Here is a 26,196-nt window from a genome sequence, read left to right as displayed (position 1 = left end):
GCATGCCGCTAAATACAGTCCTCGTCAAATAAATAAGTTGGTTACCTATGTACTGACTATGTAATGACTTTATGTTAGTTAAAATGAAGGAAAAGACATTTGAGGCCTCTTCAAATAATTTTGCTCATATAGGGCCATGAACTTTAATCCTATAAATAAAATAATAATAAGGTGCCATAGTTCCCATAGTCTTCCCATTCCTAGTCCACTAACATCCCATCGCAATAGCCCAAGTAGTTTTCCTCCATAGTTAGCAATAGTTTAGCACAGAACCGGGGATTGTCCCTGGGTACATTTCTATAGTGTATACGGGGATAATCGTCGGTTTTGTGTCGCCATTTCATTAAAGTTGTCTCAAATGGGCTTCAGCGTGTTGGCTTCGGCCCCACGTTCGCCTCCCAAAAATCCGGGACTCTATAGTCCCGAGGTCTGGTAGAGACATACAAAATAATAATAATAATAACATTTATTTCGGACAACAATGATCCATAGTGTTAGTATTACATGTATGTAGCTTATATCCTAATGTTAGTAATAACAAGAAAAATAAAAAGCATAAAAATAAATAAATAAAGGAATGATCAGACAGGAAGAACAAGTTTCCTATCTAATCACCCTCCCTCCACCTAACCTCTCAGAATATAGTTGCGTATAAAGTTGTTGTATGAAGCAACCCCGTATTTCTTTAATTATCCCACCCAGCTATTTACACGTGTATATGAATCTGAATCTCTATATCCATTGGTCATGCCATCACGTGTAAATGGCTGGAAAGATTAAACTCAAAATGAGAGAGGAGGTACCTTAGACTAGGGAGAAGGACATAAGATATTTTTTGTCACCATCCAATTATGGGAAGCAGTTATCTTGTGACGCGGGTAAAACTGCGGTCGTAAGCTAATCGATGGTAAAATATTGCGTTTTTTCTAAAGAAATCCTACATGATCATTCCCAAAACAGAAAAATAACTCAAAAATATAATATCCTAATTTTTTTTCTCTCAATCATCTTCAGGAGATCCGTCGTCAACGCGCCGTGGCTAAAAAGTCGACGGCCGCGGTACAGCCGCCGCCCGTGCCTCAGGCACCGGGCCATGTTGACACTGTCACCAGCAGAGTTGTGGTGAGTTCACACTGTTATTGCTCACTTTAGGGGCTAAACTTTGTATTGGTTAATTATAATTTATTTATTTATTTCTCCTCACAATGTTTTGTTTATAACTAAAAAAGGTACAATTACTCAGTCTTATATGTGTTACATATGTGAGGAGCTGGTGTCCGTGAAAGGCATGGGATGCCTGTGTTACGGATCACCAGTGCCCCACCCATCGGACATGTAGATTCAATTTTGACTGGATGCATTTCATACATAGCGTGACATACTTTTGTATTGATGAATACTTTGATAGCATACAATTTAGAGACCTAAAAAAGTTATCAAGATTTTTGTAACCTGGAGGTCTGTAAATAGCAAATACTATGGTATCTTTATTGGGGGCAATGACTAAGCAGTTCGCGTCCTCTATATTGTATTCTTCCACTTTGATAAACAAGTTGCTTTTATAGTATACCACAACTCCTTCATTTTGGGTGAGATTAATCGCAGTAGCGAAGTTGTCGTATCCATCCAGACTAGGTATGAATGAAGAAGAAAGTAGCCAACACTCAGTTAAGACGATGCAGTCCCACTCTAATTTTGTACTAGCCAAGATGGGTAGTAGTCCAGACATATTACATTTCAAACTGCGAATGTTTTGGTGAAATATTTTGAGGCTTTTATTCGTTTCACTCAGGAAAGACGTACACTCATCTACATCGCACACAGCTACATCAGCAACTTTAAGGGAATCGATTTCATTTTGAATATCAATTAACTCATCGAATTTGTGTAAAATAGATTTCATAATATGGAAAATATTCAATGGGCATATTCATTTTTAAATTCATAAGCAATTCATCACTGGAATGCAGGCATATATTTGTATTCAGATTTGTAGAGTTTCGGAAGTTGATTGGTTGTTTGGGCTTAAAGGGTGCATAAAAGATTCGAATCTGTGGGTATGTTATGTTTATACGACTATGTAGTGAAAAGTGTATATATATCTTATTCAGAAAAAGTGTATGGGTGTGTGTGTGAGTTTTGTGTGAATTGTGAGTATACAGATTTGAGTTACATAATTTATTTGTAAGAGAGGCATTATAGGCGCTATTGAAGCTAAAACGTAAAAACTTAAACAAAAAACATGCATTAAAAGTATTACTGTCGATTATAGACAAAAAACCTAGTCAGATGTTTTTTTCCAGTCTTTCTAGATCTTCTGCGCAGGTGATTCGAAGGCGAGGTTCGTTGTCGTTACGTTTCAGGAACACTTTGCCGAAGGAAGTCCAACAATGGATAAAGTTGTGTTTTTTTGCGAACATCCTAGTGAGATAGTGCAAGCGCCTAATCGATGTCGTGAGAGATTCAGCTACATATATGGGCTCAACTGGTCCCGTAATATTTATACTGGCAGTGGTCAGGCGCCTCTCACGGTTTTCTTTGTTGTATGTTCTTGTGGCTCTTATAAACTTTTCTCGCTTTAAGGTCGAGGTAAAATCTAAAATTACTGGCCCGTTTTCTTTATTTTTGATTTTCAATCGAAACACGTCTCTTATGTCTGACTCAGTAATGGGAACATTAACCACTTCACCAATTTTCTTAGCAATCTCGACCAAGTTGTCCTTATATTCTGGCTTGCCGACTGGAATGTTTCTAAATTCAACCGTCGTGGATCTTGCATTCACTTCAAATTGTTCTACTTTGGCTTCTAGGTTTTTAATTTGATTTTTGTAGTGAAGATTTTCCTGTTTTATGATTTTCAAATTATTAAGGACGTCATCATATTTTGCCGACAGGAGTGCCATGGAATCTTTTATGTCAGTATTCTGAGATGTAAGTTCTTTTATGTGTACTTCTAGTGAAGCAAATTTGGCATCTTGCTGGGTTTTCAACTCGTCCATTTTGGTCAGTAAGTCAGACAAAGTGATGTCAGTATCATTTGGAGATTCGTCTAGTCGACGTTTAGATCTTTTTGTGATATTGAGATCTGTGGGTTGCTGATCATTGGGATTATAATAAAGCATAGAATCTGATCCATAATGCATAGGGCTGTCGAGTTTGGTATTACTTTTCGTTGGCGTTCGTTTGACAGACATTTTAAATAAGTTAGTTCTTCTGGGATGATAAAGCAATATTTACTCACTAAAAACGCCGTCGCTTATGGATTGTGGCGTACGTAACACGAAGGAGAGCTGAGAGTGCTATCGCCGTCGCAAGTGTTGCTGTCCAGCTCTGCCCGTTGAGTCGCTCCGCTTCCACCTTTCACTGTGTTTTAAGCGCCTAGTACTCGTCCGATATTTATTACTCGATAGTTTAGCGAAAAAATAAGCACGTGGACACGTCTTAACGCTACTGCGGTCCGGGGGAGAAGGAAATTATTTATGTACTCCTATTTTTTGCTTGGGTATGAAACGTATTAGAGAAAAGATTAAAACCGCACCTTTCAGAGGATGGTCTGTCGTTGGCAAAACTTACATTTTGGAATATTTCTTTTTCTCAGTATTACACACCCAAGAACGCGGTGAAGCCGTACAAGATGACTCCTCACAAGTGCGGTCCTAAGTGCAAGCGCAGCGACGTGCTCTCTCTCAAAGAGCTGCGCACTTATAACCCACTCGCCAAGCCGCTGCTCAGCGGATGGGAGAGGTGAGAATTTAAATTATTACTACATTGCTTCTAATCTTGTCACCGTTTTTCTGCTCCTTTTCCTCCTTTCGCTCCTTCTCCTCCCCCTCCTTTTGCTCCTTCTCCTCATCCCCCTCCTTTTGCTCCTTCTCCTCATCTTCCTTTTTCTCCTCCTCCTTTTGGTCCTACTCCTTCTCCCCCTCCTTTTGCTTCTACTCCTTTTCCTCCTTTTGCTCCGACTCCGCCTCCTCCCTCCTGTACCTCTCCGGTGCTACTCCTCTTAAAGCCGTACAAGATGTCTCCTCACAAGTGCGGTCCGGAGTGCAAGCGCAGTGACGTGCTCTCTCTCAAAGAGCTGCGCACTTACAACCCACTCGTCAAGCCGCTGCTCAGCGGATGGGAGAGGTATGAAATATTAATACATTGCTTCTAATCTGGTCACCCGCCTTCTGCTCCTTTTCCTCCGTTTGCTCCTTCTCCTCCTACTATTCCTCCTCCTCCTCCTCCTCCTCCGCCTCCTCCTACTCTTCCTCCTCCTCCTCCTCCTCCTCTCTTCTGCTTGTCTTCGGTGGTATTCCTCGTGAAGCAGTACAAGATGTCTCCTCACAAGTGCGGTCCGAAGTGCAAGCGCGGCGACGTGCGGAGGAGGAGCCACAGGAGAGAGATAAGACGCGAGACCGACATTTACGTGAAAATATATGGCAAGTACTGAAAGGCGGAGTTTGGGAGCTGTCTTTTGTAAACTTGACCTTCAAAAAGTGCTGATTTTCAGCCTACTTTCAACAAATAATCGGGTCCAAAGAAGGCGTATAAGGGCGAAGACCATAACGTTGCTCGTCCCCCGGACACGCGCATTTTGGCGACGCTACTTTCTGAGGAGATTTTACTTTCCATGCTTTTATCTTAGTTTTTTTTTCTCATTTTCGCAGACAAATAGTCCGTTTCAAAGGGCACAAGGAAGTGATGTACCGCGCCCCCTGCGGCCGGCGGCTTCGTAACGTGCGGGAGTTACACCGCTACCTGAGAGCCGTGGCCTGCGATCTGCCAGTCGATCTCTTCGACTTCCATCCAGCTACGCACTGTTTAGCTGAGTTCGTGCTGAATAAGTGTCGGGTTGGGAAGAAGGTGAGTTGAACTTTATTTCTTATGGTGCTTTCGCACTAACGGATACTTGATGATATGTTTTGTACATGGGTCTTTGTCAAGTGTTCCTATCATTCATCTCAGTTAATTGAAAACTCATTTTTGGGAAGTCGGATAGGTTATTCCATTTCTTCCCACCAAAAACACGTTAGAAGTGTAGAGAGGGCGGGTATTTTTTGTATATTTTGACGTTCAAAAAGTGCTTTTTTTCAGCCAAAAGTTGATCGTGTAAATCGAATTGTATTTTTGAAATAAAAAGTATTTTGTATTTTTCCCTTTTAAATGACTAAAATCAAATAATAATGATAATGTGAGATCTTCCTTTTAGGAAGTTGGATGTTCACTTCTTCTTGTCAGAAAAAACACATAGAAATTAGCAAAGTGGGCTTTTTGGGGGCTGTTTTTTGTAAATTTTGACGTGATTTTGAGTTTCATATTCTTTTTTTAAGTAAATAATACTGTGTGTAGGACTTATCGCACGGCAAAGAGAACGTGCCGGTGCCGTGCGTGAACTACTACGACGACTCGCTGCCGGAGTTCTGCTCCTACAACACCGAGCGGACTCCCACCGCCGGGGTGCCGCTCAACTTGGACCCCGAGTTTCTCTGCGGCTGTGACTGTGTCGATGATTGTCAGGTGAGGGTTTTGTGTATTTTGACGTGATAACGTCTTTAAAATCGTTTTAGTCGGGTGACATGTTCAGAAACTTGTGTCACACCAAAACCTCACGAGCGCGATCGCAGGTATAACGAGAGAGAGACGGACCGATCTCCCGTCTCATCTCGAGCGCTGCCAGTCATTCCGTGAAACTTGTCACGCGGAATTCTCACGAGCGGAGGCTGGCATAGCGTTCGAGTGAGTGGACCGATCTTTCGTCTCTCTCACTCTAGCGGCATACAAACGAATGGAGATTTTTACACCCGAAATTTATCATCAAAAGTGTGAATAAATCGATAGATGTAATTTAAAATTTGAAAAAATTGTTATCTTCATTAATTCCTTAGTTCCCAAAAACTTATATCACCAATAAGACGTTATCACGTAAACATCTCGATCGTAAACCTACTTTACAAACAACCAATTTTTTTTCTATTTAATTTATATGTGAAAAAAAATACAGTCTAGACGCAATGGTTTTTGAGAGGTAGCCAGGTAATAGGCAGACCATTTTCACCGACAACATAACCGTCCGTTTTTGTTAAAAATTATCACTTTAAAATTTGAACATGAAGAATAATGAAGATACATCGTAAACAGTTAAAACAAACTAGGGTCTCGTTTTACATTTTGAGAAAGGAAGTCTAAGAATGGACATGATTAACAGTTTTTTTGGAATTTATTTTTTTCTTTATATCTGTTTCTATTTCTAATTGTGTAGCTCATCCTTTAAACTATTGTTTACATTTTCTTGCAATTTTCTGAAAGCACTTTCAGACTTGCAGAATTTCTTATTTCTCAATATACATATTTCTCAATAAGAAAGTATATGTAGTACTTATTGTGTGTATAATGTGTATATGTGTGTTCGAATTTATTATGGACCCTAGTTGCCTGAAATAAATAAAAAATATCACCAAAGCACTAATTTACCTACATTCTAGGATAAATCGAAATGCGCATGTTGGAAGATGACGCTAGAGGGCGCTCGCACCATCGGGCTGGAAGGCCCCAACGTGGGCTACGTGTACAAGCGCCTGCCCGAGCCGCTGCCTTCCGGCATCTATGAGTGTAATTCTAGGTAAGAACAACAGACCCGTGTCGGCGGCGCGCGTGTTTCCACGCGTGAGTCAAAGAGATGTCAGCAACCCCAGCGGGGCCCAGCAGGGCCAAGGCCTGCCGGGGCTGCGGGTTGTTCGAAAGAGATACCGCGGCCCTGGTACACAAAAGGCCTATGACGGAACACGACGGTTTTTAGTCAGTAAGAGTCTGACACTCCCTCACCGCGCGTAACCCATAGCGGGATGCATTTGATGATTTTTGAAGTCGAAAATAATAATATTTCAGCGCTGAAGCTTTTGTCCCGTATAGTCAACATTATGCTGAGGGAGGGCCGTTTCACGTGGGTGTGAATCATATAACCCGTTATGTACCTTCTTTTCGTGTTGTGTCTTTTATTGTAATTCGTTTTTTTTTTATGTCAATTTTTTTTAAGGCCATTTGTCACATCACACGCTTGAATAAATGTATTTTCTTTCTTTCTTTCATTATCATCATCAGCTTTTTTTTGTCCCATAAGGGCACATGACTCTTCTCACATACCTCTAGAAAGGGAATGTCCTTACATGAAAAGTTCGCCATTTATACCTTTTGACACAAATGTTTAATTCTCATACAAAATACTTCGTTTATTTATCCCAAAGTGATGATTGATGATTTTGTTAATGAGCTTTCTCCAGTAAATAAGTCAGAATTGTGTGTGTGTGTTTATTTAGGTACATAGCTAAATAATTTTCTTTGTTTTTTTTTCTGCAGGTGTAAATGCAAGAACACTTGTCTAAATCGCGTTGCCCAGCATCCTCTGCAGTTGAAGTTACAAGTAAGTTTATAAAAAGATTTATTTAAGAGACTTTCAAAGAACATTTTGACTTTGAGTAACAGTGAGTAAAAAAGACTTTGGTAAGAGCCAGTTTCACTTTTTTACTTATTTTTTGTTATTTGGGAAAAGCATGACAATCCTGATTAATCTTTTATTATTTATTTCACCAAACATACAACTATTTTTACAGTTTTAATCAATATGGTGTTTATTATTTACTCGTATATTGTTTAACAGGTATTCAAGACGTTAAACCGTGGTTGGGGCATCAGAGCGTTGAACGACGTGCCAAAAGGTTCATTCCTATGTGTTTACGCGGGAAATCTGCTCACTGATGCTACTGCTAACTTGGTAAGATATTGTATGATATGATTAAATGTGATATGATATAATGATGTAAGATTAAAAAATATAATGTACTATTCAGGGGCCCGATTCTCCTAATTTATGATTCTACTGATTTTACTTAAGCGACATTAATTTAATTTTAATTCACATTCCACTGCGTTCCAATCACGACTCGATTACGATTGAAGCATATGTAACATTCCGCTATTTTTTCTTTGAAATCCTTTTCTGTCATTCAATAATGAATCATTTTGTCTGCAAATGATTTACGATTGCAATATAATTGTAGAGCAAACTAACGCATATACCAAAATCGCCAAAACAGCAGACCAATCGCAAACCAATCGAATGTCGTTGGAATACGATCGGTCTTATATTAGTAGCAGAATGCCCGATATGGTTAAAACTACAATTGCGATCATATTGCGATTCGATTTCTATTCAATTTTGACATTATTAACTTAGGAGAATCGGACCCCTGGCCGGTTAGCTTATCCATCAAGATATTAAATAAAGTAATACCCTAAGGTGTGTTGTATGGTTAATTTTGTTCGTTAAATTGCTATTAAAAGGTAATTTTTATTGCAGTAGTGTTTCTGTCTCTTTGTCGTTCCTATACTAAGCCACATTTGAAATTATTACTTTTGGTATAAATTGAATGACACCAAATGACTGTGTTTCGGATGGCACGTTAAACTGTAGGTCCCGGCTGTCATTGAACATCCTTGGCAGTCGTTACGGGTAGTCAGACGCCAGTAAGTCTGACACCAGTCTAATCAAGGGGTATCGGGTTGCCTGGGTAACTGGGTTGAGGAGGTCAGATAGGCAGTCGCTTCTTGTAAAGCACTGGTACTCAGCTGAATCCGGTTAGACTGGAAGCCGACCCCAACATAGTTGGGAAAAGGCTCGGAGGATGATGGTATAAATTGAATAATTGATTGATCAATCTTTGATATATTGTTTATAAGTTTACTCCCTTGTCATAAGAAAAAGTGAAAAAGAAAATATTTTGGTTATTTTAATAAAATTCCACTGTGCGTACAAAATTATTTCGTTAGTACTTTAATTTTTATCACCATTTAATATTTTCATAGCTTCTCAAGTTGTGCCTTTTTCTAGTGTGAACTACGCTCCGCACCTGTATAATAGGTAGCCTCAATAAAGGGCTATCTGACACTGAAATGTTTTTTTGAAATCGCATAGTATTTCCGGATAATCCTCTTCAGTTTTATTATATTACTATTTACATATATATATATATTTATTTATTCCCAGGACGGTTTAAACGAAGGCGACGAATATCTAGCGGAGTTAGACTACATAGAGGTTGTGGAACAAATGAAGGAGGGCTACGAGGAAGATATACCCGAGGCCGACAAGAAATTAGATAGGGTAAGCTTTTTATGAGTATACGCGTCATTTATATATATATATATATATATATAAGGCCTGCTCTCTCTCCGGTGGTGTCGCTTGTCGTCCCATCGCGCTATAAGAGTGAAGGAACAGTGAGTGCACCTGTGTCCAAGCAAATACTTGTGCACTATAATATGTCCTGCGCAGCTGACTGATCTCCTTATATGAGAACAGCCGCCGTGGTCGAAATTGGCCGTGGACGTCATTATTACATACCCTATTCAAGGAGCCATTAGCCAAAAGGTAAACAAAGAATGACACTTTTTCAAGATGGCGGGTATAACCCGACCGATGACAAAACGTCACATTTTTGTGTAAAATGTTCGCAGTATCTGTGGTCTACAATTTAGTAGGGTTCTATGTTTGACAGTCAATTCATTTAGGTTCTTTTATATGTAAACGATTTAATACATATTTAATTAAAATAAAAAAATAATAATAATTGAAATTTTATCATTAATAATTTATTTCATTTAATTTGTTGTCAGTGTTTTTATGAGTCAAAATTATTCTAAATAAAAGTTTTTATTATAATATTTTTTATGTTACAGAAAGAAGGAAAAGACGGAGACAGCGATGAGAATGAGACCTCGTCTTCTGATGAGGAGGATAACGCGTCTAAGACTGACAAGGAAGATGATGACTTCAGGCCCGGCCATATTGGCCTAGGCCTCACTGAGTTCAAGTGAGTATGAGGTCCATAGACATTAACCTAGTTGCAGAATTCTTTGAAAGGCCTTGAAATATCAAAACAATATAAAATCGAAAACTTTTTTTTGATTGATCTCGAATTTAAGGATTTTCTAGATCGATTTAAAACAAATGTTTTGGGGTTGGAATACGTAAAAGTATTCCACTCTCTTTTCCGTGCCATAAGACATGCCTATTTTCATTTACCATCTACGAAAAAAAATTTTTACCAAGCCTATAATATTATATTATAAATTCGAAAGAAAGTCTTCAGAAGTCTCAGAAAGGAGATGAGTTACCTTTTATCCGCGAGCGGGAATTAGGTCCATCTGGACACAGGTGAAAGAGCGGAAAACAGCTAGTGACGTAGTATGTTACAATCTCATTTTTAATGTAAAAGGAAAGAGGAGTTAATAATTTAGCTATTTTTACAGCAAACGTCTCCGTAAACGCGAGAGGAACAAAAAAGATAAAGAAAAGTCTGAAACGGACGAGAAGGAAAAGGAAAAAGATAGCAAAGATACAAAAGATAGCAAAGATAAAGATACAAAGGAATCGAATGCGGACGAAGATTGTATCACTATTAGTGATGATGAAGAAGGTATGTAATTAAGACTCTAGATTTAAATCATCTGCCTAGCCTTTTCCCAACTATGTTGGGGTCGGCTTCCAGTCTAACCGGATGCAGCTGAGTACCAGTATTTTACAAGGAGCGACTGCCTATCTGACCTCCTCTACCCAGTTACCCGGGTAACCCGATACCCCTTGGTTAGACTGGTGTCAGACTTACTGACTTCTGACTACCCGTTACGACTGCCAAGGATGTTCAATGACAGCCGGGACCTATCAATGTAATGTGCCTTCTGAAACATTATTTTTTGAAAAGGTTTTAATATGAATTTGTTTTGTTAACAGTGAGAGAACCGTCTAGATTCAATGTGCAAGCAGGCATGGGAGCTAGCGAGTTCATTTCTAAATACAAGTAAGTAAATCTATATCCATGCCACTAATATTTACTAATATTATTTATTTATCACATATTTACTTTGTCATTACACATTAAACTTAACCTAATTCGTCATAGTAACTTAAAAATATGATTCCTTAACTATATTCCCTTACATACTACACATTAAGTGGGCCTTGTGAACTCGCACTATGTTACAATTAAATATATTAAAAATGCGAAAATAACTATCTGTCCCTCTATCGCAGTTTCACATAAATACGACTGAACCGATGTAAATAAAATTCCGTATACAAGATAGCCTAAAACCTTAGAAAGATATAGCAGGCTTCAATTCATACGGGGGCAGCAGATAGCCCTTCCTACTTATATTATAAATGTGAAAGTTTGTGAGAATGTATGGATGTATGTTTGTTATTCAATCACGCAAAAACGGCTGGACCGATTTGATTGAAATTTGGTATGTAGATAGGTGATACCCTGGATTAACACATAGGCTACTTTTTATCAACACACCACGCGGGCGAAGCCGCTGGCGGAAGCTAATACATTATAAATGCGAAAAAACTGTCTATTACGCTTTGAGAACGGACGGACACTGGACAGCCATACAAGTTCATTTCCAATTTGTAGTGACGAAAGCGTCTAAAAGTGTCTTTCCCAATTTTTTAAAGATTTCCTATAGTTGTTGATTAATTTTGTGTTTAATTCTCAGATCGGTCCGCACTCTGTTCGGCAAGGACGAGGCGTGCTACATCATGGACGCTAAGGTTCAGGGCAACATCGGCAGATATCTTAATGTGAGTTCATTCTTACATTTTACTCTGGATAAAATTTTCTTTAAAACATGCTCCAAACAGTCCGAGCTCCTTTTTTACAAATTGAATATACTTTATTTTTTTTTCATGTATAGTTAATGTGTTGTAATGCTGAATAGTTTGTTTTTTGTTTGAACGTGCTAATCTCAGGCAATACTCGACTGATTTGACAAAAAATATATTTCAATGTCCAATCAGTCGAGGAAGGCTACAGGTATGCTACTTGTATCTTGCAGAAGGAGCTAATGAAATAAAGTTTGTCAAGATATTTGTTATTATTTTACACACAAACGGCTTAACCGATATCGACAAAAAATTTGCTACAACATAACTTATTAAATCAAAATTACACATTTACGGTACTTTTTATACAAGTCTAATTTAATCTGCGAGAGGTTAATACTCAATTAACAAATTTTCTTCTTTTTTAGCACTCCTGCTGCCCAAATGTGTTCGTACAAAACGTATTTGTCGACACTCACGACCCACGGTTTCCTTGGGTGGCGTTCTTCGCTCTTTCTCATATAAAAGCCGGTACCGAATTAACTTGGAACTACAATTATGACGTAGGTTCGGTTCCCGGGAAGGTACTTTACTGTCATTGCGGAGCGCCTAATTGTAGGGGACGACTTTTGTAAAATATAGGTTTTGTTTTGTATTAATATTAAAATTTGTCGTTTGTATAACAGAAAAAAATTGCTGTAATTAATTTTCAGTTTTTAATATAATTGCTGAATGCAGTCTAACAGCCAGTTTCTTCATCAAAAGTTAAAGCCAAAGTAAAAGTCAAAGTAATGACTAAAGTTAAAGTAACGGTTAAATTCAATTTTTCTATGAATTTTGCTGTCACTTTAGCCTTGAAAAAACAAATTTGACCGTTACTTTAACTTTAGACATTACTTTAACTTTTGATGGAAAAACTGGCCGTAAGTAATAATTTTCTGTACTCCATTTGAAGTAGGCACTTAAACTAAAGGTCTCTTGATAATCTGGGCTGAAAGGACTTTAAAAAAAAAATACATACTACACAAATAAATTAGTGTTTTAAAGAATGACTCAATTGATTAATTGTATTTACTGCAAGTATATTAGCTGAGAATATGTTTAAATGAGTTTTTAAATAAAAAGCTATATCAAGATTGTTTATCTCTACATATTAATATTATAAAGTTTCACTCAAATGGAGTATAGAATCTAATATTCTATGTTGTTTTTCTGAATTATTTGTTAATATTGGCTTATATGTATTCTAGTCTTTAAAAAGGATGTGAATTTCGATAATGTTGCCAAGAATCTTTCTCGTTCACGATTGGTCGTTTCGTTTGATAAAAATATGCCTTTTTTCCCAATTTTATTTGTGGTCGGCGCAGCATGTTTTCTTCTTCCATACTCTTCTATTTGCCGTCATCTCACAAGTAACATTATTTCTAGCCATATTGGGCCTTACTACAAAAACTTTAAACCCTGTTTTACACTTGTCTAATAAAATTTTGGCTGCAAAATGAACCATATGTCAACGTCATAATTTGACATTTTTTTAGACAAGGCATAAACTGACGTTTAAAAGTTTTTGTGGTAAGACGGATTGAGTTTTATACAAGGCTAAATTCATGGTATTATGATTAAAAAGCTTGATTAATTAATGATCTGTCTATACTTTTTGATATGTTCAACTTTAAGATTCATTTTCACCGACAATATTAATGTCCTTTTTTTTAACATGTTTATATAGAAAATTGAACGTGAAAATTCATTGTTAACAGTTGTAGTAAGAAAACTGACTTTTATATTGTCGGTAATGTTTTAAATAGTAGCTTATTATTTAGGTAATCAAATTGTACTGTTGTCTAAATATTGTAGTCAGTGTTAGGCCTAGATTCCACCAAAGCGAAACGGAGAGAGTACAATATAAGTTCACCTATAACCGTTGCTTTAAGAAAACGGGCATAAGTAGTCTTTGATGAGACGTTCGGATAACGAAATTCTATTGGTTGTTTAAAAACTTCTCTGCTTTGGTGAAATTTGGGTCTTAGGTTAAATTAAACTTCTTGTAAATTATGTAATCTGTTCATGACTGTGTACTTGTCTTGACTAAAATAAAAGAACATTGAGAAAATCCTGTTTCTAATTTGTTGTCGTTTTTTTTGTAACTAATATTTCTCCTTCTTCCTTCTGCCTGTTCCCAATTTTATCTGGGATCGGCGCAATATGTCATCTTCTTCCATTTTCCCCTGTCACTCGTCATACTGACACTCCCTTCGTATTCATGTCATCTTTCAGGCAATCCATCCATCTTTTCTTAGGTCTTCCTCTTCGTCTCCATCTATCTACATTCATACTTAGCACACATCATCATCCTCCGAGCCTTTTTCCCAATCATGTTGGGGTCGGCTTCCAGTCTAACCGGATTCAGCTGAGTACCAGAGCTTTATAAGGAGCGACTGCCTATCTGACCTCCTCAACCCAGTTACCCGGGCAACCCGATACCCCTTGGTTAAACTGGTGTCATACTTAGCACACACTTTGTAACTAATATTTATTTTGTGCTAACGTTCCGTGATCCCACAGCGAGAACGCTATTATACAGTCTTACCTGATACAGCTTAGTACCAGTGTCTTACGCATTTTGTCAATAATCTAGTTTGTTCTAAATTACATAAATAAAAAACAAAAATTCATTATTTAACCAATTTTATTCACACTTTTAGCTTAAAATTCATTAGTATACATAAATGTAATATTTGTTTCATTTTGAATTTAAAGATGATGACGTCACCTACTGTATACCTACAAGTATACAGTTCTTCTTGTATTGCTATTCGTTATTCGCATTAAAACTCGATAATGGCTCTACAGATTTGGCTTAATTTGGTTTTAAAACGTTTTTAGAGGTCTAGGGCCTTGAAATCTCCGATCATCATTTCTTAGTTGTCTACAGTCCCGGCATGATATATAAGCGATTTTATACAGCGTGTTTTTCTTTGCTGAGCGTGTGTTCAGAAGATGTTTAGGCTGTCAACTTCTTCCTTGTCTAGAGTCCCGGCATGATATAGGCGATGTTGTGCAGCGTGTCTTGCAGTATCCGCGCGGGCGGCGCGATGGCGGGCAGCGCGCGGCACACGCTCAGCAGCGGCGCTAGCGAGCACAGCAGAGTGTCTAACAGCACTGACACCGAGCCTGACACTGCTATTTGGCCCTGTGGACAAAATAGTTTATTTGAGAAATCATTTCACCTATCGCGCTATCTGTGACCCACGGATGCCCCATAACACAACACAAACTGAAGGGCAAAATTCCTGTATGGATCGGAGTGTTGGGCATTGAAAAAGAGGTATGAGAAGAGAGTGCATGTAGCAGAAATGAGAATGCTGAGATGGATGTGTGGTATTACAAGAATGGATAAAGTGAGGAATTATTACATTAGAGGAAGTCTGAAAGTAGCGCCAGTTACACAAAGATGAGAAGTAGAAGATTGTCGTGGTATGGGTATGTAATGAGGAGGGATGATACGCATGCATCGATATATATGTACTACGTACTAGATAGAACGTTCCGAACAAAAAGCTTACCACACTGAACTGCAGTGCAGACTATGCAGTGCCCAAAATGGCAAATCAGAGCGATTTTGACACCTGCGTCAGATGGATGTCTATGAAACGACAATTATAAAATAGAAAATACATATCAAGGTATAAACTTACACATATAAACTAATTCGAGAGTCAAGTTAGTAAAATTACACGCTGTTCATGCTATTACAACGCTTGTATATCATACTTTTCATTTATAATTCAATTTTACAAATATGCATTAATTTGTTCCCGCCCGCCATCTTAAATTATGGATTAAGAAAATCGTGCAGAAACAGATGTGCCATAAAACTGGCAGTAGGTAAAATATCAATGAAAACAGACTTCACTTTGTCATGGTATGTTCTTACTTTCAAGAAAAAATAATTAAATTCGCGAAAATTTGTGATAGCCCTCTTAAGAAAAAAAAACATCGTAATTAATATTAAAAACCCTAAAAATAAGTTCCTGGTTTTAATATATAACATGATTTTGCATTCAATTAAATATAAATAAACTTTTTGATATATTACATGATTTTGAATTCACTTAGATATAAACTTTTTGAGTAATGAAAAATGTAGGCAAAATACGAGCGACACTTCTGCAATAGGCATGATGACAGTAATCAAAAATCATTAAAATAATATATTTATTAAATTAAACTTGAAGCTTGGAATATAAAACGCGCATTGTTTTCTTTATTAATAATGTGATTAATATATATTTTTATAAAATAAAATTACGAAATAAGGCAATCCGCCATGATATCTTGAACACCAATCAGAGCTCGTGACGTCATCTCTGAAAACAACTCGCGCGAAAGCGCGCGAACGTCACATTTCGTTATTGTGAACTTCCACTGCGATCTTTGTTTTTAATTAATTGTTTATAACACGAGTTATGGAGCCCGGATTTATCAAGGCAAACAGCGCTAATTTGCCTAGAATGGATATCATAATGCTGGGAGAGTTTTTGGCATCAAATAAAGATTTTTGTTCAGCTGAATTTAGAAATGTTAAAACTTCCATGTAAGTATACTAGTTTAATTAAAAAAACTTCCATTTAAGTGTATTAGTTTAATTAAAAAAACTTCTATGTTAGAATATTAGTTTAATTAAAAACAATTTTAGTTATAAATAATTCCTCAAATAAACACATACATATAAATACATGATATGAATAAAATGCGTAATATAACAGCAATGAGAGATGAAACCTAACCTCGAAATAGTTATTTACATTATAAACTATGCTAGAATCTAGAGAACTATGTAATAACTTACATCAAAGTGATCTTCACAAAAATAAAGTTGTACCCTGGGCAATATTGCTTTTGAATCTCGCCTTGCAAGTTTAAGCCATTTGTTTCGTATTTTTTTATTGTGAGGAACGTACACAAATAACTTATCAGGAGTTGTTTTGAGATGTGTTCTTACACTGGGGGACCCCACAACACCTATGCACTTTCGAATTCATATTTAATAACACAAAAAACTTAATTATTGCACGAGCGTTGTTTACTTGCGTCTTGTAATTTCAGTCGTGACGTCACAAGTGACGACATGACACTGACAAGCGTTTTCGCGCCGGATTCAAAGTGGACAGAGAAAAATGCAATTATTTGATAAAAAAACTTCGCATTTTCTTAAAATTAATAATTTTTCATATAAAATAGACGTAAACCTACATCATACAAAGGAATTTAAAAATTTGTCATCATGCCTATTAACATCAATGAGGATGACTACATGTCACAATACGTCATCGAGATGTCAACAGACGACATAAGCGGGTAAATTATTTGTATGGATGTTCTTGTCTATCGCTAGAATATATGTCAATGTACGCATGCAACAAAGTGTGTGCTAAGTATGAATGTAGATGGATGGAGAGGAAGAGGAAGACCTAAGAAAAGATGGATAGATTGCCTGAAAGATGACATGAATAGGAAGGAAGTGAGTGTCAGTATGAGTGGCAGGGGAAAATGGAAGAGAATGACATATTGCGCCGACCCCAAATAAAATTGGGAACAGGGAAGGAGAAATAAGAAGATTTCGTAGTGTAAGTAGGTAGTTAACACAGGATGCGTACGAAATCGCGAGAAACAAACAGTGAGTCTGCCAATAATATAGATGCTATTTTGAGACTAAGACTAGTGTCCGACTTCCTGGCTTCTGACTACCGAACTGGTGTCAGACTTACTGGCTTCCGACTACCAGACTGGTGTCAGACTCACTGGCTTCTGACTACAAGACTGGTGTCAGACTTACAGGCTTCTGACTACCAGACTGATGTCAGACCTACTGGCTTCTGACTACCAGACTGGCGACAGACTCGCTGGCTTCTGACTACCAGACTGCTGACAGACTAACTAGTTCCTAACTACCAGACTGATGTCAGACTTATAGGCTTCTGACTACTACATTGGTGTCAGACTTAGGTACTGGCTTCTGACTACCAGACTGGTGTCAGACTAATACTGGCTTCTGACTACTACGCTGGTGTCAGACTTACTGGCTTCTGACAACTACACTGGTGTCAGACTTACTGGCTTCTGACTACCAGACTGCTGTCAGACTTACTGGCTTCTGACTTCTAGACTGGTGTGAGACTTACTGGCTTCTGACTACGAAACTGGTGTTAGACTAACTGGCTTCTGACTACTACACTGGTGTCAGACTCACTGGCTTCTGACTACCAGACTGGTTTCAGACTCACTGGCTTCTGACTACCAGACTGGTGTCAGACTTACTGGCTTCGGACTACTACAGTGGTGTCAGACTTACTGGCTTCTGATAGTGTAAGATGTTTATTTTGTAACCGATTGTATGGTCATAGCCGTCATAGTAGGCACGGCGGCAACGCGAAACCGGTTTACTGACACGAGCGCGTAAGAATAGTTGGTATCCATATTTTGCTGATTTTAGGGAGGATAATGCTTACCTTATTAGAAGCGCTCGTTGCTTTAATGAATTATCTCGTGAGCATGATATTGACTTATTTTGCACTAAAATGAAAGTAGCAAGGAAACTTTTAGCTAAATCATTTTTTGAGAATGAAGCACTGTCTGGTGGTACTCAAATACACACGTAGCAAATAAATAATATTAATAACTAGCTGTTGCCCGCAACTTCGTCTGCGTGGGCAATATAGAATAGTCAAAATACTACTTATCCCGTAGGTGCATTCTTTCACGTGACAGTATAATTAGGATTAGCACTTAGCAGTCGCATAGATTCATTGATGAATTGATTCATTTATCTAAACAAAAGAAGTAAAATTTGTGACGTTGTTCAGCCAATTTGGAAAATTATTACGTATGGTGCGTAAGTAATTTTCACAGGAAACAGCTATAATCTATGTCTACATGCTTTGAGTCTGACAAAGCTGTCATTTGTACATTTTCTGCAGCTGCTGCGACTAATCAGAAGCCAGAAAGTCTGTCAGTCTTACCATAATATGGATATCGTCTTGTGTAGTTGACTGGATTGTAGATAGGTAGATAGGTAGTCGCTCCAAGCAAAATATTGGTACTAAAACAGATTCGGTGACTGGAAGCCAACACCAACACAGTTGGGGAATAGCTGGATGGATGATAAAATGAGTCATCATCATCAGCAGGCGCATAGGGTAGGATAGTTTCACTTACTCATGGTAAGGCTGACCCCACATTAGGCGTGCGCGATCCTCGGGCGTGTGAGTAGCGCGTGCGTCGCGAGCGCGCTGCGTGAACGTCGCGTTGTGCTGCCCTGCGGCATGTGTGAAGAGTGCAAGCGACGCGCTCGCGGCGAGCACGCGGAGCTCGAGTTGCGTTCTTACCCCTTCGCCCGCTATCCCCGCCGCCCGCTAAACGCCTTAGCAGTTAAACGTCAAGGAGAGCGGCGCGTGCGCGCCGCGAGCGCGCTGCAAATGCCGCAGGGCAGCAAAACGCGACGCTCACGCAACGCGCTCGCGACGCACGCGCGGCGCCCGCGCTACTCACACGCCCGAGGATCGCGCACGCCTAATGTGGGGGAGGCCTTACCATGAGTAAGTGAAACTATCCTACCCTATGCGCCTGCTGATGATGATGACTCATTTTATCATTCATCATCCAGACTCCACCGAAATGTTTGCATTAGTTCACAAATAGGCAAAATGTACGTATCTGTGAGAGTCCACTTCATGTGTTCGTACTTGAAACCTGCAGTTTTGCCAAGATTTTCAGAATGTACGCTCGCAATTTGTCATTTCTTGGTGGAGCCAGCAAATCAAAAGAAACATAAGTGTTGTATACTGTGCGTCACTACCGCACACCGGGAAATTTCGCTCTTGCGGAGGACGTTTATATACCATATTTTGTGTCACACGTAAACAGGACGACAGTAAGTATCCACCGAAACACTTTCAAAGATCTGATGAACGAACAAATCAGACCTGACTTGGTCACCTGGGGCCAATCAGAGCTCTATGAAGCGATAATACGCTTTGGCTCCTACTGTTATTGTGGTTTCTGAAAATTTATTCACCTCATTCAACGATGAATGTAATTCTGATGGTACTATTAAGAACACTTGCTTAGCGCAGAAGCTGACGTTGGCAGGTCAAGTCTTTTGACTTCTCGAATAGGATACCATTGGTTTTTGTGCAATGCACACCTGCAATGCATTCTGGATTAGGATAGGATATAGGTGGATAGGATTTGCAACAGAGAACAATTCTGTCTTTGTGATTAAATGACATCAAACGTAGTTTTATATAAAAGGGGTTTTTTAGGGTTTTTAAACTTGGCTCGGGTCTTACTGAGACTGTTCGTAATCGTGAACAGTGTATTTGCGATCAGAAGTTGAAAGTAAGCATGTCTCTGGTATGCGGCACGTAATTTGTACGTTTTCAGACGCATAAAGCATTTTACGTGTGTATGGTATTAAATAGAGAGAGCTCCCATTTCTTATCTGCACTTTGTATCTGGGCTTGTTTTTAAAGCTACAGAATCCTACATTACCTACCTCACGCTTAGCAGCGCTTGCGAGAGATAGATCCTCATTTCTTCTAGGATTAAGTTTACATATTTTGCATCAGAAAAAATAATTAAGGTCTACTTAATACTACTCACTCAAAGTAATTTGTTTTAAGGCCACTACATTAGTGGAAGATAAGCTAAACTATGTTTATGAAAAAATCCTGATATGAACTCCATCTGTAACTTTAAATGATAATTAATTGTTCCACTAAAGTCATCATTTTTGACATAATGTTCAGAAAATAGTTTAGATGGCACCGTTTTAAATTTGGCTGAGAACTATTAATTTTCTTTTCATCAAGGTAATAATTATAGTTGGATTTTGATGTGGCACGGCAAACTGACAAACACTATTGAAATGTCTATCGAAAAATTACACTACGTGTTAAAATATGGTGAATTACGGAAAATACACAACTCCATCTGTTGAAATAATAATCCTCTATAAAGAATGTATGGTAATATTGTCATTTACCACCTCGCTCCTTTGACAAATTTGATGTATTTTATTTACCACAGATGGAGCTACTTTAACCTTGGCTAAACAAAATTTTCATATTTTTTTTTCTTCCGAAGTTACTTATAAAGGTGTGATTTTCTGTGTAAAGATTAATAATAGGCCGATCAACTAATATAAGTACAACATTCAAATGTACAGTTTTGACAAATAGATTGCGTGTCGTAATATTTTACATCTTAAATTCACAAAATTAATCATATCTTTTGATAGAGTGAATCGATTTCGATGAAACAAAAACTAAGTAATACCCCAAGTTACGTAGAATTTTTGTATATAAGCATTGTCTGCATTTAATTCGTAGACTTTACGTGAATCCCGAACAAACAAACAGATAAACAGACAAACAGACAAAAATGACAAAAATGATGGAAATGGGTTCTGTTAGTTATCCTTTAACATGCTGGTTATTTTTTTTGTCAATTTCTTCAATGTACAAAAATTACTTTTCTACAGATTTATTATATGTATAGATTAAAAAAAAAAAAAAAACACATTCACGCATTACAATAGTTCATCGTTAATATTATATATCTGTGGAGGCTTGTTATTAGCAACTGGAAAATATATTTTTGTTACATATTATGTTATTAGTCTGTAAGCCTTCTTAAAATAAAATAAAAAAAAAAAAAAAAAATGCATAAAAATATTCTGGACCACCAGTTTTTTTGTGCACTGCTTAAAATTCATTCCTGTATATTTCTCGTACGCACCTCATGCTCTTTGAGCCTCTCGCCGATGATAGCGAGACTCTCCCCCAGCAGTCGGAGATGCGCCGCCACGTCCACGGCGCCGCAGCCCGTCACGCGGTACATGCCCGCGCTGCACAGCGTCGATACCGGCTACAACAATAATAAATTAACATTATTAATGGTAATTTAAATATATTCGTCTGTCTTGGTCTGCAAACAAAAACGATATACTTTAAATTAAGTTTGGAACACCTGCCGTCTTACCAAAAAAAACTTATAAACGTCAGTTTAAGACTTGTCAAAAAAAATGACAGATTATGACGTTGAAATAAGTTCCTTTTTGCAGCCACACTGTTTTTAGACAAGTGTTTGACACATGTTTACGTTTTTGTAATAAGACCAATATAGTCTTGTCCGGCCTGACAAAGGACACTGGAAGTAGTGCTCCCGAGACATGGGTAGAACCTCGGTACAGCTTTTATTGTTAAAGCTTTGTCTGGGCAGAGCCAGACAGGGGGCGGATTTTGAACACGTAGGGCCATGGGCTAATCCTTTTTTTGGGGGTATTTAAAACAAAATTTTGTGAATGTTGATGATACCGTTCATCATAGAGTTCATCCATTTGAGAATCTGTATCAGTCATTTCGGGTCTAGTCTGAGTGTGCATCAGAATAGCTCTGAGTAATCCAATTTTCTATGGAAATACATATAGAGAGTTGCTACCTAATCGTTACCAATCCTCGTGGTTTTGAACATAGTTTTTACCATTAGTAACCGAAAACTATAATAATCGAGAGTGCCGATTTTCTTTTGTAAATAAGTATAGCATAAGTACTTACCACGACAGCTTGTGATGGCGGCGTGACGGGTGCGGGCGGAGCGCGCGCGGCTCCGCGCGGACGCCCGGGCCCGCCCGTCGATAACGGACGACCTGCAGAAATGCAGAAAGTTAATTACACTGTTGAAAATCTATATTAATATTATAAAGCTTCAGGAACTGGTCAAAATTGAAAAACACCTTAACAATTTTTATCCATTACACTTTGTGAATAATCCCCCTTATGACTTTCTACTATTTATTTATTTATGCTTTCCAACTTTTGAACTCATCTTTTTTACCTGTGAAAAGTTTTGGATGACTTTTTTACAGCCAAAAGGCATAGTAATTTGTATATTTGCCTGCCACGTTCAAGGTCACAGGTTGGATGGCCATAAAGACAAATATTTGTGTTCATGAACGATGTATTTATTTATCAAAAAAAGTATATAAACTATGTTTATCAGCTGTTGAGTACCTAAAAAAACGAAGTCTTCTTAGTTTTGAACTTGATAACTTTATGTGAATGTAATATGTATGACAAAAATATTGTTTTAATGATTTAAAAACACACTCACTCGGGTTAGAAATTATAATTTTATTAGCAGGCTGGTTGCTCTGTTCCTTCTGCATGGCAAACCGCTTGGCTTTGCGCTTCCATAGATACCGCTCATTGTAGTTTACCTGTTAACATAATAAGCCAGGGTTATAAATGTGAAAATGTGTTTGTTTGTGATGTTTCTACACTTAAACTGCTGAACCGATTGAGTCGAAATTTTACATAAAGAGAGGCAATTCTTTATTTTTATGTGAGGTGGCTTGTGAAAAGTAGGTACTGTTTTAATGCATAATTTTATAAAGTCACTAATCTCAGGTAGGTACAGTCAACTTCAGGTCAGTGGCAATAGTTTTATAGGAAAATCGTACTTATTTCTATTGAGTTAAGGTGCATGACAGTTACCACTAATGTGCAGTTTACTGTACTACAGAGCTAATATGAAAAAAAAAAATTGTCTTATATATCGGGTGTGTCGTTCATAATCACATTAAATGAAATGCGTTAATATACTGGTTATTATATTATGTCGATTAACACAAAGGTAAAAGAAAAATACGTAAAATAAAAAAATGAATTGTTCAAACAAAGTAAATAGAATAAAAATGTGATAAAATTAGAACACCATATAAAAGTCAGTCATTACAAACAACTGAAATTCTCCCTTGAAAACTGACAGCTGTCAACTGATCAAAACATTCGATACTCCTAACTTTATCTCTGCTTTACACATGATGTTTTAAATTATAAAAACGAAAAATTACTCCTGTGGTTAAACCACTGACTGGATTAGGTTATTTTTTTTTACAATTCGCCATTTAATATCATAAAGTATATGCGATTTGATTTAATGTGATTATGAACGACACACCCTGTATAAAGCCACTTTTTATCTGAGTGCGGATGAAAGCGCTGGCGAAAGTTAAAGAGAAGAGAAGAAACCCTAACAATTAAGGTCTATTTTTGCAAGAATACCCAACTGAGTAGTTTTAACCCAATTACAACAAGAGTAGAATGCAAATAGAATTTATCTATTTATGTCACATATCTTGCTTTTAAATAGTGGCTCCCGCCTGCTTCAACCACTATCATTAAACTAGGTACTTCTAGAAACAAAAATAACATATAATCTTCTACTCACATTAGACCACATCTCGCCCAACCGCTTGGAGATGGCTGAGAAGTCCATATCGGGATGTTTGCGTAACAACTCATTACGTGCTTCCTTAGCCCACATCATGTATGCTGTTATGCGGGTTTTACCTTTGAAACAAAGAAAATTCTATTACACCTCTCAAACTTTCGTGATGACAAAAAAACGGTTGTCTGTAAATTCGGTTTACTGACGATAGTCGAACGTGACAACGTCATAAGAAATTGATCGTCAGATGTCGAACGCTGCCGAAAGCGGAGGCCGATCGTGCCTCTTTGTCACTCAGAGCTAGGTAACGCCGCATGAGTCATGTTTTTTCGTGCGTGCAGCCAGCTCCATCGATTTATAAGGCATTGTCACGTCAAAAGTTTGGCGAGATCTATAAGCTTGAGAAGTGTTAATCAGTTTACCTATACGTGCATAATGCTATCTATCTGTCAGATATAGTTGAGGCCTGTGAAACCAAAACTTATCGTTTATCTGTTAGATAAGTTGCTGAAAAGCTATCAGATTACTTTATGAGTAACCAGCCATTACATTCCCAATATTTATAGACTACTAGTTCAGTTTGACGACCTCGATGGCGCAATGGTCATCATGCCGGACCGCCAACCTGAGGTCCCGGGTTCGATTCCCGGTTCGGTCGACATTTGTGTGATGAGCATGCTTGTTGGCCGTGGTCTGGGTGTTATGATATGTATTTATAAATATGTATATATGTAGCTATATGTAGTTTATCAGTTGTGTTAGCACCCATAACACAAGTTAATAAATAACTTACCATGGGGCTAACCGACCGTGTGTGAAAAAGGTATCCCGACATTATCCCGACAGTACTAGTTCTATATAAGAAAAAACACTTTGGAAAAGGAAAAAAGCAGGTTTCAATGTTTGAAAAGTGTTGAATTATTAGCCAAATTTGATTTTAATTGTTGTGTGTGTGTTTGAAATCGGATTGAGAAGCCTTGCAGTGGGACAATAAAATAGCTGAAGATGATGATGACGATAATTACCTTTATCCTTCCTCTGAGCCTTAGCCCTACCAATCACTCTTCCGTCTTTAACTATCAGCTTCTTCTTGCTACTCTTCTCCATCATATAGAGGGAGTTAGCGGGAGTCCGCGTGGAACCCTCGTCTGACGCTGAGCTGTCTGACTCCATGCTGCAATTTTGTGGTTCTCCACTTTAAGGAGAAAAGGGGTTTGTTAATAATTTGGTAAAATAAGTAATAAATAGTAGTAGGAATATTGATAAGATTTATACAATGCTAAAGACTGAATATGAAAGTTGCAACTGTTTACTTTGAAACTTGAACATGAATATGGTTGTTTTAAGAAATCTGATGTATATATGCCCTAAGTAGTATAAAGTTTTCACATTTCAGGGGATTGAAGCGATCTCAATCACATAAGATTTGAACATTAATAGTAAGGTACTACTGCATAATGACTTAGGTTTGGCAATATTTGTCTTTTACATTCAATACGAACTTTTAACCAAAAATCTTACCTATCAGCATTTTCTCCAGGATTATCATAATAATCAGATTCACTGCCGGACGCAGTGCCTGCTTCCTCAACCTGACGCGAAGGGGTACTCTCTTGCTGCTGAAATTCAGTCTCTTCCTGCCGGAACCCGACAAACGGTTTCACAGGAGTCTGACGACGATATCTCGTCTCAATATCATCAGGGGACTCAAAGTCCATTAATTTAGAACTCTTCTTTCTGACACGACCGCTGCGAGAAATTCCAGTGACTTCCAAATCTGAAATTTTCGTCAAAATTCAACATTTTTTGGAGGGAATTCTTTGCACTTTATTTTAGCACACAATTCCTTTATTATTCTATTTTATTTAAGTGTATTACCTTCCTGCATTTTATTTAAGTGTGTTAAACCTTATTATGAATAAAACTTTTGATTGGATTATTAAAATTGCTATATTTTTCAGTAAATAAATACGACGACAAAATGCAACTTGCACGCTAGTTGACAGATTGATTAATTTTTAAATTTGACATATCGTGATGCAATAGTGAATAGCTCCATTCAGCCTATGCATCAATATTTGAATAGAAGGCTTTTGAGCTACCGATAATATAACCTCTTTCGAGTTATAAATTTTTCTTAAAGCTTGTCGCAGTCGGTCTGTGAATATTACAGAAATTACGATAAATCGTGGGTTCTGGCTGCGATTTCAACATCTTTGGTAGTCACTCATAGTAAAGTAAAACACTGAAACTGCACA

General features: G+C 37.7%; 2 protein-coding genes across 5 annotated transcripts in view; one reads left to right on the top strand and one right to left on the bottom strand.

The window, feature by feature from the left end:
- The window catches only part of LOC124643704 (histone-lysine N-methyltransferase SETDB1-A), a 39,411-nt gene extending 26,986 nt beyond the window's left edge, over nucleotides 1-12,425 (top strand). For all 4 annotated transcript variants that reach the window (XM_047182741.1, XM_047182744.1, XM_047182742.1 and 1 more), the window contains 13 exons: nucleotides 1,015-1,122; nucleotides 3,599-3,744; nucleotides 4,653-4,848; nucleotides 5,335-5,502; nucleotides 6,468-6,604; nucleotides 7,339-7,402; nucleotides 7,640-7,753; nucleotides 9,026-9,142; nucleotides 9,718-9,851; nucleotides 10,291-10,457; nucleotides 10,772-10,838; nucleotides 11,539-11,623; nucleotides 12,073-12,425. In XM_047182741.1, the coding sequence (XP_047038697.1) occupies nucleotides 1,015-1,122; nucleotides 3,599-3,744; nucleotides 4,653-4,848; nucleotides 5,335-5,502; nucleotides 6,468-6,604; nucleotides 7,339-7,402; nucleotides 7,640-7,753; nucleotides 9,026-9,142; nucleotides 9,718-9,851; nucleotides 10,291-10,457; nucleotides 10,772-10,838; nucleotides 11,539-11,623; nucleotides 12,073-12,279 (1,710 nt within the window). In that variant the 3' untranslated portion in view covers nucleotides 12,280-12,425. The remainder of the gene's footprint in view (nucleotides 1-1,014; nucleotides 1,123-3,598; nucleotides 3,745-4,652; nucleotides 4,849-5,334; nucleotides 5,503-6,467; nucleotides 6,605-7,338; nucleotides 7,403-7,639; nucleotides 7,754-9,025; nucleotides 9,143-9,717; nucleotides 9,852-10,290; nucleotides 10,458-10,771; nucleotides 10,839-11,538; nucleotides 11,624-12,072) is intronic.
- Nucleotides 12,426-14,315: 1,890 nt separating this feature from the next.
- On the bottom strand, nucleotides 14,316-25,976 carry LOC124643841 (HMG box-containing protein 4). The gene is made up of 8 exons (XM_047182950.1): nucleotides 25,817-25,976; nucleotides 25,460-25,715; nucleotides 24,964-25,133; nucleotides 23,939-24,060; nucleotides 22,820-22,925; nucleotides 22,264-22,355; nucleotides 21,446-21,574; nucleotides 14,316-14,837 (listed from the first exon to the last, which is right to left on the bottom strand). The coding sequence occupies exons 1-8, from the start codon at nucleotides 25,824-25,826 to the stop codon at nucleotides 14,673-14,675; spliced, it is 1,050 nt and encodes a 349-aa protein (XP_047038906.1). The 5' UTR covers nucleotides 25,827-25,976; the 3' UTR covers nucleotides 14,316-14,672.
- Nucleotides 25,977-26,196: the final 220 nt, after the last annotated feature.

The sequence above is a fragment of the Helicoverpa zea genome, chromosome 28 (assembly GCF_022581195.2).
Source record: "Helicoverpa zea isolate HzStark_Cry1AcR chromosome 28, ilHelZeax1.1, whole genome shotgun sequence".
NCBI classification, from domain to species: domain Eukaryota; kingdom Metazoa; phylum Arthropoda; class Insecta; order Lepidoptera; family Noctuidae; genus Helicoverpa; species Helicoverpa zea.
This window is presented reverse-complemented; position numbering and strand designations above follow the sequence as displayed.